The following is a 16,635-nucleotide window of genomic DNA, read 5'->3' as shown; positions in this document are numbered from 1 at the left end:
GGGGTCTTCGGGTGGATCCTGGGTGGGGTCCAGGGCAGGATGCAAGTTTGAGGATGAAGGAGCGGGGATCTCAGGGCGTGCGAGTTTGCCAGAGGCGGGGGCTGGGGTGGTGGTGGCGGTGTCCCGAGTCAGCGGGGATTCCGGAGTCGGCGGGGTCCCCGGGCGGGACCCACCTGCCGTCGGGCCCGGGAGATCCAAGTGCGCAGCAGTAGCCCCAGGCGCGGCCCGTGGTTTTTTCGGGTGGTCTTGACCGCGATGAAGACGTCGTCGGGCCGCAGGCGGGGGGCGGTGGCGGGCCGGGCAGGGGGCGCGCGCGGGCCGGAGCCGGGGGCCAGGGCCCGGCTCGGGGCTGGCGCGGGCGCAGGCGCGCGGGGCAACGGCAAAAGCAGCAGCGCACCCAGGGCCGCGGCCAGCGCGAGGCAGGCCCGGCAAAGCGCCCCCCGCGCGCGGCTCATGCGGCCGCGGGACCCGCGGCCACCGCCCGGCCAGGCGCGCCGCGGCCCCTTTAAGAGCCGCCCCGCCCACGCCGCGACCCGGAAGTCGCGGCCGCGCTGCCCCGGAAGTGGACGGTGCGCCGCGGCGGGGTGGGCGAAGATGCCGCTGCCGGTTCAGGTGTTTAACTTGCAGGTAACGAGCCGCGGCCGGCGGCCCCTCCGCGTCCCCGCCGCCGGGCCGGAGCGGAGCCGGCCGTGCGCGCCCCTCGCGCGGCGTCCTTCTCGCGCCCGGGCTCCGGCCGCAGCGTCCCGCCCGTCGGCCCCGGCAGGCCCGGCGCGCTAACGCTCTCTCTCCTTCAGCAGCCAGCCAGCTCTGTGTCAGGGTCGGGGGGTGCAGAGAGTCAGGACAGAATGCAGGGTGGCCCGGCCCCCAACGCGGCCGCGTCGTCAGTGGCAGATGTGCACTGCACCCCTCCCAGCGGTAGGTCAGAGCTCTTCCTGCCGGGCACGGCCGGGGACTTCAGCCTGAGCGCCAGCCTGTCGGCCTGTACGCTGCTTTATGAGGTACCTTTCAGGACAGGGGCCAGGACCAGCCCGCCCGCCCGCCCGCCGGGCCTCGCAGGGCGCCCAGGTGCCCCACTCCCGCCTCCCGGCCGCGACTGCGGCCCGGTCCAGCCGCGGGACTCGCCCGGCGCTGCGGCTCCGGCTGCTTGGCCGCACCGGGGTCGAGGCCGCCCGTGTCTTCCCCGTGGCTTGGAGGAGGCTGCTGTCAGGATGGCGGCTGGGAGCGCGTAGCGACCCTTGGGGGTCCCTGGGCAGTGGTCCTCCGGCGTCTGGTTCCCGCCCCAGAGATGGGCCATCATGGTCCGGCCGAGCGTTCAGCTCTTGAGCCAACAGTCTGGCCAGGAGCCCCATCCCTGGTGTGGCGGCGCGGGACTTGGTGGGCAGTGGGGAAGGTCTTGGGACAGAATCCCGCCCGCCTGGGAGATGGCGGGCAGAGCTGAGCTGGGCACAGTGAGGGCCTCTCGCCCTCCTTGGGCTTCTCCCTCTCAAGGTGCCAAGGTGACCCCCCGTGTTGCAGGGGGCCGTGGAGCCCATGCAGATTGACGTGGACCCCCAGGAGGACCCGCAGAATGCGCCCGATGTCAACTACGTGGTGGAGAACCCCACCCTGGTATGGAGTCTGACAGGCTCTCTTCGGGGTGGGTCAGGGGCTGGTTGAGTGTCAGTCCTGCCGGGAAGGCCAGGCTAGGCTCCCTGACCACGTGTTTTTCTAACTCAGAAACCTTTAGACTTCCTTTGTTGTTGTTGGGTTGCTCAGTCGTGTCTGACTCTGCCACCAAATGGACTAAAATATCTAGTTGCCCGTTTTTAATGGGTTGCTGGCCTCCTCCAGACCCTGCAGCTTCTTCTCCCCCACATGGAGAAGCACCTTGTGCCAGGCCCCCTGAAGGTCAAGTCTCACTGTGAGGACAGGTCTTCCTTGGGGCCCGCCTTGGGAAGCCCTGCCTCCTCATTGCTCAGCCTCGTGACTGGCTGCCTACATGGCTGTGACCATTCATCCCCAGGGCAGAGCTTTACTCCAGGCCCGTGCACTGGCCCATCCTGAGTGGTCTTTCCTCAGCCCCCAGACAGTGGTTGATTTGGTGCCCACGTGTCCCGGCTCCTGATCCACTGGTGGGGGCTTGGGGTCCAGGGTTCCAGCTTGCACAATCCACCTCTGCCCCCAGGATCTGGAGCAATATGCGGCCAGCTATAGCGGCCTGATGCGTATCGAGCGACTGCAGTTCATTGCTGACCACTGCCCGCCGCTGCGAGTGGAGGCCCTGAAGATGGCCCTGTCCTTTGTGCAGAGGACTTTCAATGTGGACATGTACGAGGAGATCCACCGCAAGCTCTCGGAGGCTGCCAGGTGAGGCCAGGGCTCAGCAAGGTGGGGCAGGGACAGGGTGTAGTGTGTGGCCAGCCCAGGCAGGGGTCTTTCTTGTGCTCCTGCAGCATTTGGCTCCAGAACACAGTGATCTGGCTTTCTTGTTGAAAAGCCAGGAGGGGGTGGGGAACGGCTCAATGGGCGAGATTCTCACTCTCCTTGCTGAGCGTTCAGGCTCTCTCCACATCTGCACGCGTGTGTGCGCGTGTGCAGTTCTGACACCGGGCAGAGCCTGTGGAGACGGCAACTTCTTGCTTCTCGGCACAGCTGTGTGACTTATTTCTTGCTGGGCTTTCCCGCCAGGCTGCGGGCTCCTGCTGTCACAGCTGCCCCTGTGCCAACTGGGCGCTCTCCCGATGGGGGTGAGGGCCGCTGGGAGGCACCCGCCCCCCCTGCACGTGGGCCCCTGATGGCCAGGTCCTCCCTCAGGGAGCTGCAGAATGCACCTGATGCCATCCCTGAGAGTGGCGTGGAGCCCCCACCCTTGGACACAGCTTGGGTGGAGGCCACGAGAAAGAAGGCCTTGCTGAAGCTGGAGAAGTTGGACACAGATCTGAAGAACTACAAGGGCAATTCTATCAAGGAGAGCATCAGGTATGCCCAGGGGGCTGGGGGGTGGGCTTCATCAAGAGAGCTTCAGGTGTCCCCTTGGAGTCAGGGGTTGGACAGCTGGCCAATGACCACTTGTGCCTGGACCCACAGGCGTGGACACGATGACCTGGGTGACCACTACCTGGACTGTGGGGATCTCAGCAACGCCCTCAAGTGTTACTCCCGGGCCCGGGACTACTGCACCAGCGCCAAGCACGTCATTAACATGTGCCTCAACGTCATCAAGGTGGGCCCGGGTGGGTGGCCACAGGGCAGCCAGTGGACCGGGAGGGGCGCCCAGGCTGAGGGCATCCCATCTGCCTGCCAGGTCAGCGTCTACTTGCAGAACTGGTCTCACGTGCTGAGCTACGTCAGCAAGGCAGAGTCCACCCCAGAAATCGCCGAGGTAAAACAATAGCTCTCCGCCCCTCAAACCCTGATCCAGGAGCCCTGACCACTACTGACCCCGGTGGGCCCCGTCCTCCTGGAGTCTGCCTCTGCTCCTTTTAGGCTGGAGCTGGATGCCTGGGAGTTGATGCGGGTATGGAGGGCATGGGTCGCTCACTTGTGCCACCTTCTCCTGCAGCAGCGTGGGGAGCGTGACACCCAGACTCAGGCCATCCTCACCAAGCTCAAGTGTGCGGCAGGTAAGGACCCTGGGGCATAGGGGCAGGAGGGCACCCCAAATGACCCCAGCCCAGGAAGCACACAAGCCCCAACCTGTGCTGCACACCCCTGACACTTGCCCGACTCACGTCCCTCTCAGGGAGGTCATGGGGTAGTAACCCGTGGTTGGGGGTAGAGGCATTGCCTTCTCATAGCTGCCATCCTGGCTGGTTACCCCCACTTCCATCCCCGTCCCCCCCTTCACCGCTATTCCCACCCCGTCAGCTGAACAGCTCGGGTGCCCTTTGCAGTAGTAACAGCAGCTGCTCGGCCTCCTTGGGTGCCTTGCTCTCCCAGAAAGCTGCTGATGCTGGCCGACGAGGTCACCTCTCCCTCGCCAGCATTTCTGTCCCAGGTGCGCCTGTTGATGGGCAGCTTCCTCTGGGCTTCATCCTTCCTCCCCCTGCTGCCCCCCAGGCTTGGCTGAGTTGGCAGCACGCAAGTACAAGCAGGCTGCCAAGTGCTTTCTGCTGGCTTCCTTCGACCACTGTGACTTCCCCGAGGTGAGGGGTATAAGGGTCTCTGGGGAGACCTCACTGGAACTTGGGAAGCAGGCTGAGGGCTCAAGAGGTGGGCTTTCTGTTGGGGGCTCATCCTCATGAGGTCCTAGGCATTCTGACGGGGTGATGGGTGAGATAGGGTGGGCCTGGCCCAGACTTCTGTGCTGCCTGGCATTGACCCCAGGACTCTGATCACCTCCTTGCCCCTCAGCTGCTCTCCCCCAGCAATGTGGCCGTGTACGGCGGCTTGTGCGCTTTGGCCACCTTTGACCGGCAGGAGCTGCAGCGCAACGTCATCTCTAGCAGGTGGGTGGAGGCTGGGTGCTGGGCCCTGTAGCCCTGCTCCTGTGCCCCTGGCTGCCTCCAGGGCGGGTGGGCGGCAGGGCCAGCTCTGAGGAATCTGGCATCTGCAGCTCCTTCAAGTTGTTCTTGGAGCTGGAGCCACAGGTTCGGGACATTATCTTCAAATTCTACGAGTCCAAGTATGCCTCGTGCCTGAAAATGCTGGATGAGATGAAGGTGAGAGGCCTGGCCTGGCCTGGCCTGGCTGGGAGGGCGGGCAAGTTCAGAAGGCCTGGGGCAAGCTGTCCCTGATTGGCTATCCTCACCAGGACAACCTGCTGCTAGACATGTATTTGGCTCCCCACGTCAGGACCCTGTACACGCAGATTCGCAACCGGGCCCTCATTCAGGTAAGCATTCTGGTGGAGGCTGAGGCCAAGGCAGGGCACTACAAAGGCACCTTTGGGTAACTCATGTCCCTCTGCTCTGCAGTATTTTAGCCCCTACGTGTCAGCTGACATGCGCAAGATGGCCACAGCCTTCAATACCACAGTGGCGGCGCTAGAGGATGAGTTGACGCAGCTCATCCTGGAGGGGCTCATCAACGCCCGCATCGACTCCCACAGCAAGGTGGCTGGATTCAGGGCCGTGGGGTGCAGGAGGGGGACCTTGGGCCCCACTGAACCTTGCACCTCCACAGATCCTGTATGCCCGGGACGTAGATCAACGCAGCACCACCTTTGAGAAGTCTCTGCTCATGGGCAAGGAGTTCCAGCGCCGTGCCAAAGCCATGATCCTACGGGCAGCTGTTCTGCGCAACCAGATCCACGTCAAGGTGTGGGCGGGGACAGCCCTGGGACTGGGGGTTGGGATGGGCGCACACACCTTCCTGGTCTGAGCCTTTGTCTCCACTGCAGTCCCCTCCCAGGGAAGGGAGCCAAGGGGAGCTGACACCGGCCAACAGCCAGTCCCGGATGAGCACCAACATGTAAGAGCAACCTCCGTCTCCAGGATGGTCTGCGCACCCCCACCCTGCCCACCCCCCACCCTCGGACTCCTGGGCCTCTCTCATCTGCTCCAGCGGCACTTGCGGAGGTGTTGCCTGTGGCCCACTTGCAGGGGTCTGGCTGCTGACTGACGCTAGTCCTCGGCGCCCCCGCCTGGGCTTCCATGTGCCCAGATTCTTGTGCCCCGCCCCCCCCGCTGCACCCTGTGCCGGGGCCCTGGGGAGGTGGGCCTTCCTTGAAGGAGAAGCCGACAGGGCTCACCAACATGGCATCTGGGGCCCCCACCTGGCAGCACTGCCTCCCAGCCTCCACGTTGACGCATCGTTTGAGGTTGCAGCGTTATTGAATCTTAGTCCATTAAAGGGCAGCCTGAGAACAGCCCCTGGCACCACTCCTTCCTGTCTCTGTGGGGCCCCCTTCCTCATGCTCTACTCGGCTTTGCAGGGCTGAGGCCAGCGCGTGGCCCTCCGTTAGGCAGGTCTCCATGGCTGAGAAGATGAAGGCAGGTGCTGCCTTGCCCGCTTCCCCTGTTCTAAGGTTGGTCCCTGTTGGCCCCAATAATACTCAGGGATCAAAAGGCCTGGGAACGTCCCATCTTTGAAATGGTTTATTGTTCATCTCGAACACACGCGGGCTGTGAGGATGGGCAGGTCCAGCCTGGGAGCCTGCTCCTCGGTGCAGCATCTCCGGGCCCCCAGCATGGGCCGAAGGGAAGACCAGCTTGTCCTTCCGTGTGAAGTAGCAGGAGGTTCCCTGAGTAAAGGCGTTTCCTTAACTGGGACGTGGGTTGAGGCTTCAGCAGCAGGCCTGGGGGGTGGCACATGGGGCTGTAGCTGCCCTTTAGGCCAGGGCACTGCCCACAACCTCAGGGAAGCCACCTGGTTCTCCAGGCCCGGCCTGCTGTGGTTCCTGCAGCCGCGGCTGGGCACCCTTCCAGGCCAGAGACCTCTCCAATTTGGTTTTAAAAAGCAGTCCGTGACCTGGCAGAGGGGCAGGAGGAGGGAAATGGGGCTCAGGAGGCTGAGGCTCCACTGCCTACTGGGGAATGGGGTGGTGCTGATGGCGGCAGGCGCTCCTCACCTGGGCAGTCAGCGGTCTCTTTGAAAGCTCGCTTCTTGCAGCAGCCCCGGCACAGGTTAAACACACACCTGTTGCCCTGGACACAGAAAAGCTTGTGAGCCAGGGGCTAATACCCATTCCTTAGCCACCCTGTAGCCTGAGTGAGTAGCCAGGAACATGGAAGAACTGTCCTGAGGCCAGGCAGAGCTACTTTACCGGAAAGAAGCCCCCCTACCATGGGCTGTGGCCCGACTGCCACGAGCAGATAGAAAAAGGACTGCCCATTCAGGTCCCCATCCCTCCTGGGGCTGAGCCCTGCCTTAGGTGTTAACAGCCAAGACGGACGGACTCACCTTTGGGTTTCCACACTGATCACACTTTGCGTATTTTGCTGAGAAAAGAGCAAAAGGACACGCTGTTTGAACTAGGTGAGGCCACCCACCACTGCCATCTCTCACATGTAGCCCTGGGTAGGCCTCTCTGCTCTCTTGGGGCGGGCAGAGGACACAGCATACATGGTCCTGCTGGGAAACCTCATCCCACCCGCCCAAGACCCACGGTTCCACGCCCTGTGCTGTGCGCCTCCCACCTGCAGGTCCTTCCTGGGCACGGCAGCCCCTAGTGCTACTCCTGCCTCTCTAGCTGCCCTAGGGCAACAGCTGAGGGACTGGCAGGCAGGATGGCTGGCTGGCTGTGGCCTCGGGGAACCTGCCAGTCTCCTTGGGGGCTGCAGGGCCCTTCCTGCTGTACTGCCCACAGCTTAGGAAGCAGCAGAGCCACCCGACCCTGGGGAACCCGTTAGGGGCTGGCCTTTTCCCTAGACTCCAGTGGTGGGAGCCACTTACGCTTCAGCAAGGGGTCAAAGGTCTTGTGGGGGTTCCTTAGCTTCTTCTTCTGCTTGTTCTTGGATAAGACATCCGTGGTGCCCTCCTCCTCCTCCAGGGCCCGCTTGCTGCGGGCACCCCCATTCTCCTTGCTCCCCTCCTTGGGCCTGAAAGCGGGGATGATGGGCAGAGCTGAGGGACACCCATGAGAGGCAGCCCACTGGCCACAGTCACTAAATGAGGACGTATGTGCAACTCTGCTGAGGCCCCAGCAGCTGGCACGGAGGCTGGGACGCCAGTGTCTGAACCCTGGGTAGGGCTGTGGCTACAGATGACAGCCCAGCCTCACTTCAGAAAGTCCAGAGGAAGCTAGAGAGGGTCTAGCTGATCCCAGGACAAATCCACTCAGGGTCAGAGGACCTAAGAGAAGCATCACATGGAAAAAGTGATTTAAATAAAACAGCACAGGCTGACAAGGAAGGAGGCCCCTAGTCACCAAGGGACGGAGCTGAGCCTCCAGCACACCTGCCAAGGCTGGGCAGCAGGCATAAGAATCCCCTCCGTGTAACACCTCCCACCCAGGTCAGCCCATGTGCAGGAGGCTCACCCTGGCCGGAAGTAGGGCTGGCAGATCCAGTGAAAGAAAGGCAAGCCTCCTGAAGGCTTCTCTCCCTCCTTCTGCCTGGATATATCCTCCTGGAAAAGCCCAGAGGGCCCTCAGTAAAAGGCCCGAGACCAAGTCTCTCCCACCACACGGTGGCCCAGCACCTACCTGACACCGCAGTTTTAGCTCCTGGCTCACTGCAGCAATGCCCTCCAGGGTCTTCACTTTGGCGAGCTCCTCTCGAAGCTGCTGATGCACCTGCAGCCTGATACAGACGCCCCATCAGAGAGCTGGCTCAGCCCCCACCTCCCAACTGCTGACCCTGAGCCTTGGGCATAGAAGGGCACAACCCCTCCTCCCACACAACCTCAGCACGTCACTGTGGTCCTCCCAGATCTGACTTGGTGGCAGGTAGGGGTTTTGTGAATGTCTGTGGAGAGCTCATCTCAAAAACGACGAAGGCCCCAGACAAGGCTCAGATCAGACAGCATCTGCCATGGGGGTTGACTCACGTGTGGTGCCACAGCTTAAAGAGATGGGCCCGGACGTACGAGAGGGGGCAGGGGTGCTGCCGCACAATGTCCAGGTACTCCTCGGCCAGCTCCCACACAGCAGGGCTGCGGCCCTCGAACAGGGCAGGGTTGTGCAGGTTTCCCTCTGCAGGGGAAGGTGACGCAAGGCTCAGGGGCCCTGTGCCTGGCCATCCCCAAGGCAAGGCTGGCCACTGGCCTGAGAGTGCTGGCCAGTCAGGCAGATGGGGCCTTCAGTGGTGACCGCGTGAAGCCTGAGGCTCTTCAGCTGGGCCAGTGGTGCCACGGTGTGGATGGACCCCTCCAGCACCCGACGGTGGACCAGCTGCAGGCGAGGGCACAGCCTCACCTGCACTCATGACCCCCTGCACCCCCGTGTCCTGGATGCAGCGTTCCACGTCCCGCAGGCACTGGATGTTCCCGTTGGCGAACACAGGTATAGTCACCGCCTTCCTGTCGGAACAGGACGAGCAGATGCTCAGAAGGATGCTGCTTCCCCCAACCCTGGGGGGCAGTACCAGGCCCCAAACTCCATCCTCCCACTGTGCTGCTCACCCTCAGGCCCTGCGCCCTCATCTCGTGCCGAGGGCTGAGGGCCTGGCCTGGGGGCTGGGCCGTCTCCCCGCCCTGGGCTCACCCTGCGTCCACTCACCGCACAGCCTTGATGTGCTCCCAGGACGCGGTGCCTGACAGGGGCCCCTTCTGCTCCTTGGTGCGCCCGTGGACAGTCAGCAACTAGCACACAGGAGCACCTGGTTCAGCTCCACTTTCAGCTGCAGCCCCCAACACTCCAGGGTACCCTCTGCCTTTGGCTTTTCAGGCATCAGCTTCCCTCACTCCTCTGGGCCACACTTGGGCCAGTTGACACCCTGGGAGTGCTGCCTAGGACTCCCATGTCAGAGCTGTCCCTCTATCCTTTCAAGGGCCAGTCTTCTCCGCAGTGGCAACACTCCTGCTGCCAAGGTTAAAGGTGTGAGGGAAGAGCAAGCACCAGCCTGACCCCAGGACTGGTGGGGGTGGGTGGGGAGGTGATTTAGGCCCAGCACTACCCCTAGGCAATACTGGCCTCTTGGACGCAAGCATGGGACTTCGCTGCCTGCATCAGGCCTCACTTAAAGGTCACTGATTCCTGCCCATCCCAGGGGCAAGCCCTCAAGAGGTGTTTCTGGAGGTTCGGAAGCAGTATGGAGCCCTGGAAGCCCACAGTCCTCACCTGGCAGCCAGCCTTTTCCAGCATCTGGGCATATCTCACGGTCTTGTCAATCTCTGGGAAGACGCGGATCTTGCAGGTGACAGGAACAGAAAGCTTTTCGTGGGCTAGCAGAACTGGGGAAGGGCAGAGTCGGCTCCTGACAAAACTGTGCTGCCACCTTCAAGCAGGCTGTGGGGACCCATGGCTAAGCCCCCAAAAGAACACAGGCTCCGCAGATGTCCCGTACTGGTAACAGGGAGCTGTGAGTTGTGCCTCGGACCACACTGGAAGAGGTGGTCCAGGCAAGGATGCCTTCCTCCAGTACAGTCTATTTGGTTCGAAGGAGGGCAGCAGGTACGGGACAGGCGACTTCACAGCCGCCCTCTACAGCAGGAAGGGGGAGGGCACAGCAAGGCCAGGAGGACCCTGCCAGCTACTGTTCTCTCCTGAGCCCTGCTAGGCTGTCTTGGGCTTGCCACCCAACCACCATGTGGCCCCAAGTCCCTGAGGGCAGCACAGGGCCAACTCACTCATTCTCTGGAGCAGGTCCCACTCCTCCTGCAGGAAGGCGCCATAGTGACCTGCAGAGAACAGGCACAGCCTCTGCACCCTCCCACTGCGTCCACGCTGGCCTCGACCTGCCTGGCCACGTTCGTTTAGTTCGGCGGCCTGAGCTCAAGGGTGCTGAGCTGAGTGCCCACCCCACGTGGTCTCTAAGCAACCAGGAACTCCTCAGGCCAGTGAGGAAGGTTGAGGTGCCAGGGTAGTGGCCACTGGTGCCCGAGGCATGCCCGAGGGAGGAGGAACTCTTCAGCAAAACACGTTTATCCAGAGGGAGCCCCACAACTTCCTGAGCATGGAGGAAGTGACAAGCCCCTGACAGCCAGGTGAATGTCGTCCCCTACCCCCAGTGACCAAGGGCCGCCTTGCAGAGGGAGAAGCAAAGAAAGGCCCAACATCAGAAAGCTGCCAGAGGAAGGGCCAGGCCCTCAGCCAGCTCACCCACACACCTGGCATCTCTGCACTCCAAGCCTTGCCCTAGCCAAAAGCCAGTACTCAACACAGAACCCCAGAACAGGAACTCTTACCTCGTTTGGCGATCATCTGTGGGCAGCCCAAATTCAGGTCAATGGCATCACAGTAGTCCTGAGCCAAGAGAGCTGCCTGGACAAACACCTCTGGGTCATTGGCACAGAACTGGAAGAGACATGAAAGTTGCCACAAGCCCCAGCCAGGCCCTGGTACCGAGGCTGCCCAGGGCTTCATACGTGACCCAGTGAGGGTGTGGCCCCAGCGGATGACTGCAGGATGGTACCCTATCTTAGATGTTTACAATATGACCAAGCTAGAGACTTCCCTGGTGGTCCGGTGGTTAAGACGCCATGCTTCCACTGCATGGGACATGAGTTCACATCTCTGGTTGGGAAACTAAGACCCCACATGCCACACAGTGTGGCCAAAAAAAAAAGCAACATGACCGAGCTAGGATGCACCCCCATACCACCAGCAGGGCAAGCTACAGATTCACACAGTCCTCCCAGATGTAGCAGAAAGCTGGTATCACTGACTTTGCCAAGAGCAGAGCTGTTCTGTCTGTCTGATAAAGAGGGGGCACTTGGGGTGATGTCAAGGTTGGGGGAGGGAGGGGCTGCAAATCTTCCACGGCACCCAAGCCATCCATTTGCCACAAGTCTGAGGCAGCTACTGGGGAGAGGTCAACCTCTGCAAGAACCAGCCTGCCCTTGCCCCTCTGATCTCGGAAAGCCGGGAAGCCTTTTCTGGAAAGGCCCAGGAAAAGGTTCTCGGCCAGCGTTGGAGGCTGGGCCGCTAACCTGAACAATGAGAGGCCGGTCCTCGGGGCACACATCGCAGTACAGGTTCTCCTTGCGGTAGTTGGCATCGCGGACAAAAACCTGGGCATGCAGCATGGGTGTGTAGCACAGATGGGCCCCGTGTCGGCGGCTCAGCAGCCTCCAGGCCAGCTCGCTTTGGTCCACCATGGGGGCCACCACGTGGCGGGCCCCCCCCAGGGTGCGGCTCCAGAACTCGAAGCCTTCCAGCTTTGGCATTGCCTCCACACTGAAGGGCAAGACCACGGGCTCAGCCGCAGCCAGTGGAGCACAGGTGCAGGAGGTGACCCCCCTCAGGGCTGCTCTAGCGCTGCCTGGCGGCCACAAACGCGGGTGCTAAGGGTGTCGGCTGATGCAGGCCAGGAACCGACGCCTCATGGCCGTCGCCTTCCAGTGGAGACTGTGGACAGGTTACTCAAACTTTCTGAGCTTTAACCTCTCACTTCTTAGCGGGAATAGGATGTCTGCCTGGCAAGACTGGCATGAAGAGTAAATGGAACAGTGAATGAGGTCCTGTCAGCGCTTTGCCCAGGGGAGGCCATCACAAAAGGCAGCTACACCCCACAAGACCTGGAGACCCCACCAAGGCAGGACCACCCTGTGGCGACACTGCCCTCCGGGCCCACCAAGGGGCCCAGGGCAGTCACCTGGACACTCTGCCCTCCGCTGGGTGTCAGATGTATAAACGCACTACCAGTACGTTCCCTCTGGCTTATCTTACCCATGCCTGGCCAACCTTATCAGAGCCACCGTTCCCTACAGTGACTTAACAGGTGGTAGGTAGCCTGAGGACTACAACTGAAACCCCAAAGGAACAGATCGTGACGAGGGGCTCACCGTCAGAGAACACCCACCTCCTGTACTACTTTGGGAATTATTAAGCAGGGTCATCGGCTTAACAATTGCCTAAGCGCCCAGCTGTGGGTTTATTTTCGGGAACTGTGAAGCCACAGGTAAAAATCAATATGATGCCCACAGAGGCCTGGACACGAGGCGCCGAGCGCGGGGTCCTCCACCTCCAGCCGAAGGAAGAGCCCCGGGGCCCCAGAGAACCGTGGGTCAAACCTGAAGGGAATCTACCTACCTGGGCGGAGCCGAGACACCTGGGCGCCCGAGTCGGTTCGCGGCTCCTCTCTACGCAGCTGGGCCCTTCGGAACCGGGGGGGAGAGCCAGGGGCCCCACCGGGAGCTCCGGGGATGCGGCTAGGGTACCGCGGAGTGAGGCTCCTGGGCTCGCGCCGCGACTTGACACCGCCACGCTGGGGCCGCCACCCGGCCGCCGCCGGGCCCAGGGCTCCGCGCTGGGGCCGCCGGGAGGTGCTCCTCCAGGCCGTTCCGGGCGGCCCGCGGTGCTGCAAGAAACGCATTCCCGGGAAACCGCGCCCGGCTGCTGAAGGGCCCGTCGCGCGGCGGAGGGGCGGTGTGCGGAGTGGGGGTCGTAGGCTAGAAGTCGACTTCTCCCGGCGCGGCGGGGCAGTTTCGCAGCGGTAGGGCCGGACAGGGGCCGCCGGGACTCTCCCCTCGCTTGCGGGGGCTGGTTATCGCCCGGGTGCCAACATACCCGAGCTCCCGCCCTCCCCAGCAGAGGCTCGGGGCTAAAGTCCTCGGCCCCCACGCGGAATCTTATAAAAATCTTCGAAGGACCAAAAATCTCTCTTTTATTTCGGAAAGCAAACACCGCGTGAAATTCCTGTCCCGCGGCCCCCAAAGCGCCGCGCTTGGCCCCCCAGACCCACAGGATTCTTCATTGTAAACTTGAGACCTGCGAGAGTCACCGTCTTAACGAATATAACAACCTTACCTCCTGCTCGTTCTCCTGAATACTCGCTTCCCTGTCTAAAAGAAACCGATTGGTCCTCGTTTTCCCCTTCTCTCTTCCTTTCTCCTATTACCTTTGGTACTGAAACCTCTACCTCTGATTACTTGGTGTCGGTCCTCTGTATCCGCCAGAGAGTGTGAATATACTTTCTTCCTGTTCACCTGTCTTTTGTCAATTTAATTTGCAGGACCCCTAAACACAGTCCCAAAAGGGAAGAGGGAAAGTTTTTCCTCTAGCAGAACCAAGTTTCATTTTACCATTTCATCCTTAAGTGTCTCTGCTGCTGCTGCTAAGTCGCTTCAGTCGTGTCCGACTCTGTGCGACCCCATAGACAGCAGCCCACCAGGCTCCACCATCCCTGGGATTCTCCAGGCAAGAACACTGGAGTGGGTTGCCATTTCCTTCTCCAATGCATGAAAGTGAAAAGTGAAAGTGAAGTCGCTCAGTCGTGTCCGACTCTTAGCGACCCCATGGACTGCAGCCTACCAGGCTCCTCCATCCATGGGATTTTCCAGGCAAGAGTACTGGAGTGGGGTACCATTGCCTCAGTATCCCCCAAAGACAGGAATTTTTAGAGCAATATCATTAACACACCTGAAAAATCTCTATGTCCTAAGATCAAATATCCATCCTCGTGTGTCCAGTATGGCAGCCAGCTGTCACATCCTGAGTGCTGGAATGTGGTCTGAATTAAGACGTGCTGTAACAGGAAAAAGACACACCAGGTTTCAAAGACTTAGGGGGAAAAAAGTAAAAGTTAGTTCATAATTTAAAAAATATTAATGATATGTTGAAATTATATTTTTTATATTACATTAGGTTACATATGAGTGCCTAATATGGCAAATTCCCTAGTGGCTCAGATGGTAAAGAATCTGTCTGCAATGCAGGAGACACCGGTTTGATCCCTGGGTGGATTCCCTGGAGAAGGGAAAGCTGTCCAATCCAGTATTCTCGCCTGGAGAATTCCATGGACAGAGGAGCCTGGTGGGCTACAGTCCATGGGGTCGTAAAAAGTCAGACAGGACTGAAAGACTTTTGCTTTTTTTCTTTTTTCAGGTTAAATATATTATTGCAATTCATTTTATCTTTTTAACTTTCTTGAAATGTGGCTACCGGAAAAAAAATTTTTTTTTTTTTGAAATTTTAAACTTACATATGTGGGTGGGATTTGTGGTACAGTAGATTGAGTAGCTCACCAAATTTCTTCCCAAAAAAGCAAAGATAAAACTGGACAGAATTGTTAAAAGCAACCATTTCAGGACTCTGGAAGTTGATCAAATTTCATACCATATTTGAAAAGCACTTATTTAAAAGAAAGAACTGCACATCTAGGAGAAGACCAGTGGGAGTCTGTGATTTCAGTATTGTACAACTTTTATTTCCTCCCTCCCACGGGTAATTCCACCAGAGCCTGGTAGGCCTTGAGGGCTTCTAGTTCCTACAGACTCTGGAGAGAGCTGACTTGACTGGGAAATAGGGAAAGCCCCAGAGAACAACTGTAATCCCAGTAGCAGACAACAGGGTGAAAGCGTTAGCTGCTCAGCCAAGTCTGACTCTTTTCTACCCCATGCACTGTAGCCTGCCAGGCTCCTCTGTCCATGGGATTCTCCAAGCAAGAATACTGGAGTGGGCAATCTTTCTCTTCTCCAGGAGATTTTACTGACCCAAGGATTGGATTGAACCTGGGTCTCCCACATTGCAGGCCGATTCTTTACTGTCTGAGCTACCAGGGAAGCCCCAAACAACTGGGTAGAAACCTATATCTTGGCTGCCTGATACTGGTTGGAGAAAGCAATAGTCCAGCCATAAATTCAACAAAGAAATTCAGTAGATGAGCTAGCCATGGTGGGCCTTGATAAGATAGTGATTTGCTAGGCTGTGCATATAGCAAGGAAAGACGCGAGTCAGCCACAGCTGAATACTCCTGGCTGACTGAAGAAGAGGCTTTGTGCAAGGAAACAGGCGACCCAAACCATAAACTGTTAGCTGCAAAGGGTGGAGGCCTTACCGGTTCAGTAGACTTAAGCATAATGGCTAACCAATAACTGGCTGGCCGTTAAACTATAACGGCCCAGGGATAAGTCTTAGGAAACCAGGCTTGCATATAAAAAAAGGTTTTATTTTTGGCCTTGCCACATGGCTTGTGGGAGCTAAGTTCCCCAACCAGGGATTGTACCTCAGCCCTCTGCCATGAGAGTGCAGAGTCCTAATACTGAACCACCAAGGAATTCCCTAAAAAAAAAAGATTTTTAAGAAATCTAGTAGAGGACTTACCTGGCAGTCCAGTGGTTGAGACTCTGTGCTTCCAATGCAAGGGGCACAGGTTCCATTCCTGGTAAGGGAATTAAGATCCCACATGCCTCAGTGTGGCCAATAAACCAAAAAAAATCCAGTAGAGATACCAGTGGCGACACACTGTAGGGGAAACAGACTGTGTAGACTTCATCCAGGTCGGGAACTGAGCGAACAAATACCAGCATCAATAAACACATACAGTAAAGGTGGGTGGGGTGGGGGGGCGGTCAGAGTCCAGAGTGACTTACTACAACATATTATAAATGCCTAGTATTTAACAAAATTTTATAAGACAGTCAAAGACATAAAAAATTTAGGACATACACAGGGAAAAAAAAAAGGTTCCTAGAAACTGTCCCTGAGGGGGCTCAGATGATGGAGTTAGCAGGCAAAGAACTAAAGCAGCTATTGTAAATATGTCCAAAGGACCAAAAGAAACCATGTTTAAAGATTTTTTTTTCAAATGTGATGATGATTCAACAAGTTAAGATTATCAGTATCTTTAGATGATTCTTAAAAAGCCAATGGAAATTATGAGTTGGAAACACAATAACTAAAATGAAAATTTCATCAGAGGGCCTCAACAGCAGATATGAACTAGCAAAAGGAAGAATCAGTGAATTTGAAGATAGGTCAGTAAACATTATCCAATCTGAAGAACAGAAAGAAAAAAAGCATAAAGAAAAATGAACAGCACCTCAGAGACCCATGAGATACCATCAAGAATACACATATAATACATGCACATCCAGGAGAAAGGAAAGAAGAAAAGGAACAGGAAAAAGTTTTTTGAAAAAGTAATGGCCTCAAACTTTCCAGATTTGATGAGAATAACATTAATTTACCAATCCAAGAATCTTAATAGGATATATAGAAAGACATTCACACCTAGACACATGACAGTCGAAAAGCTAAAAGACAAACACAAAATCTTGAAGCAGTAGTCAGCTTCTGATGCATCCAGCCTGGCATTTTGCATGATGTACTCTGCATATAAGTTAAATAAGCAAAAATCACATGGTCGTCTCAATAAATGCAGAGAACAAAAT

General features: G+C 58.2%; 2 protein-coding genes across 10 annotated transcripts; one reads left to right on the top strand and one right to left on the bottom strand.

Annotated features, from left to right (window-relative positions):
• The first annotated feature begins 173 nt into the window (after window positions 1-173).
• GPS1 (G protein pathway suppressor 1) lies at window positions 174-5,788 on the top strand. 7 transcript variants are annotated; one of them, XM_070390150.1, is made up of 14 exons: window positions 174-627; window positions 1,516-1,608; window positions 2,165-2,346; window positions 2,794-2,958; window positions 3,067-3,202; window positions 3,284-3,361; window positions 3,545-3,602; window positions 4,039-4,124; window positions 4,333-4,427; window positions 4,535-4,640; window positions 4,733-4,813; window positions 4,896-5,033; window positions 5,104-5,238; window positions 5,321-5,788. In XM_070390150.1, exons 1-14 carry the CDS (start codon window positions 256-258, stop codon window positions 5,393-5,395), a joined length of 1,800 nt encoding a protein of 599 aa, XP_070246251.1. In that variant the 5' UTR covers window positions 174-255; the 3' UTR covers window positions 5,396-5,788. The 7 variants fall into 7 exon arrangements, with proteins under 7 accessions (XP_070246251.1, XP_070246250.1, XP_070246249.1 ...); XM_070390149.1 differs by having other exon boundaries at window positions 3,542-3,602; XM_070390148.1 differs by having other exon boundaries at window positions 2,668-2,958.
• Window positions 5,789-5,994: 206 nt separating this feature from the next.
• Window positions 5,995-13,703, bottom strand: DUS1L (dihydrouridine synthase 1 like). 3 transcript variants are annotated; one of them, XM_070390155.1, is made up of 14 exons: window positions 12,554-13,703; window positions 11,452-11,946; window positions 10,708-10,783; window positions 10,150-10,200; window positions 9,641-9,753; window positions 9,080-9,162; window positions 8,777-8,880; window positions 8,410-8,554; window positions 8,066-8,162; window positions 7,901-7,989; window positions 7,315-7,460; window positions 6,823-6,860; window positions 6,491-6,566; window positions 5,995-6,390 (listed from the first exon to the last, which is right to left on the bottom strand). In XM_070390155.1, exons 2-14 carry the CDS (start codon window positions 11,686-11,688, stop codon window positions 6,251-6,253), a joined length of 1,395 nt encoding a protein of 464 aa, XP_070246256.1. In that variant the 5' UTR covers window positions 11,689-11,946; window positions 12,554-13,703; the 3' UTR covers window positions 5,995-6,250. The 3 variants fall into 3 exon arrangements, with proteins under 3 accessions (XP_070246256.1, XP_070246255.1, XP_005905427.1); XM_070390154.1 differs by having other exon boundaries at window positions 10,708-10,816; window positions 11,452-11,698; window positions 12,554-13,700; XM_005905365.3 differs by having other exon boundaries at window positions 10,708-10,816; window positions 12,554-13,699.
• Between the last annotated feature and the right edge of the window lie 2,932 nt (window positions 13,704-16,635).

This window comes from Bos mutus, chromosome 19 (assembly GCF_027580195.1).
Source record: "Bos mutus isolate GX-2022 chromosome 19, NWIPB_WYAK_1.1, whole genome shotgun sequence".
NCBI classification, from domain to species: Eukaryota; Metazoa; Chordata; class Mammalia; order Artiodactyla; family Bovidae; genus Bos; species Bos mutus.
Note: the sequence above shows the minus strand (reverse complement) of the source record. Positions and strands in the feature narration are given on the sequence as shown.

Excerpts from the sequence above, each read along its gene's own strand:
- GPS1 (XM_070390146.1), top strand. The coding sequence starts at position 256 with ATGAAGACGTCGTCGGGCCGCAGGCGGGGGGCGGTGGCGGGCCGGGCA. Across the intron at positions 2,347-2,667 it reads AAGCTCTCGGAGGCTGCCAG|GCTGCGGGCTCCTGCTGTCA; the intron begins GTGAGGCCAGGG and ends CTTTCCCGCCAG. Across the intron at positions 5,239-5,320 it reads GCAACCAGATCCACGTCAAG|TCCCCTCCCAGGGAAGGGAG; the intron begins GTGTGGGCGGGG and ends TCTCCACTGCAG.
- DUS1L (XM_070390154.1), bottom strand. The coding sequence starts at position 11,688 with ATGCCAAAGCTGGAAGGCTTCGAGTTCTGGAGCCGCACCCTGGGGGGG. Across the intron at positions 9,754-10,149 it reads GGACCTGCTCCAGAGAATGA|TTCTGCTAGCCCACGAAAAG; the intron begins GTGAGTTGGCCC and ends GCCCTTCCCCAG. Across the intron at positions 7,461-7,900 it reads CAGCCCTACTTCCGGCCAGG|GCCCAAGGAGGGGAGCAAGG; the intron begins GTGAGCCTCCTG and ends CCCCGCTTTCAG.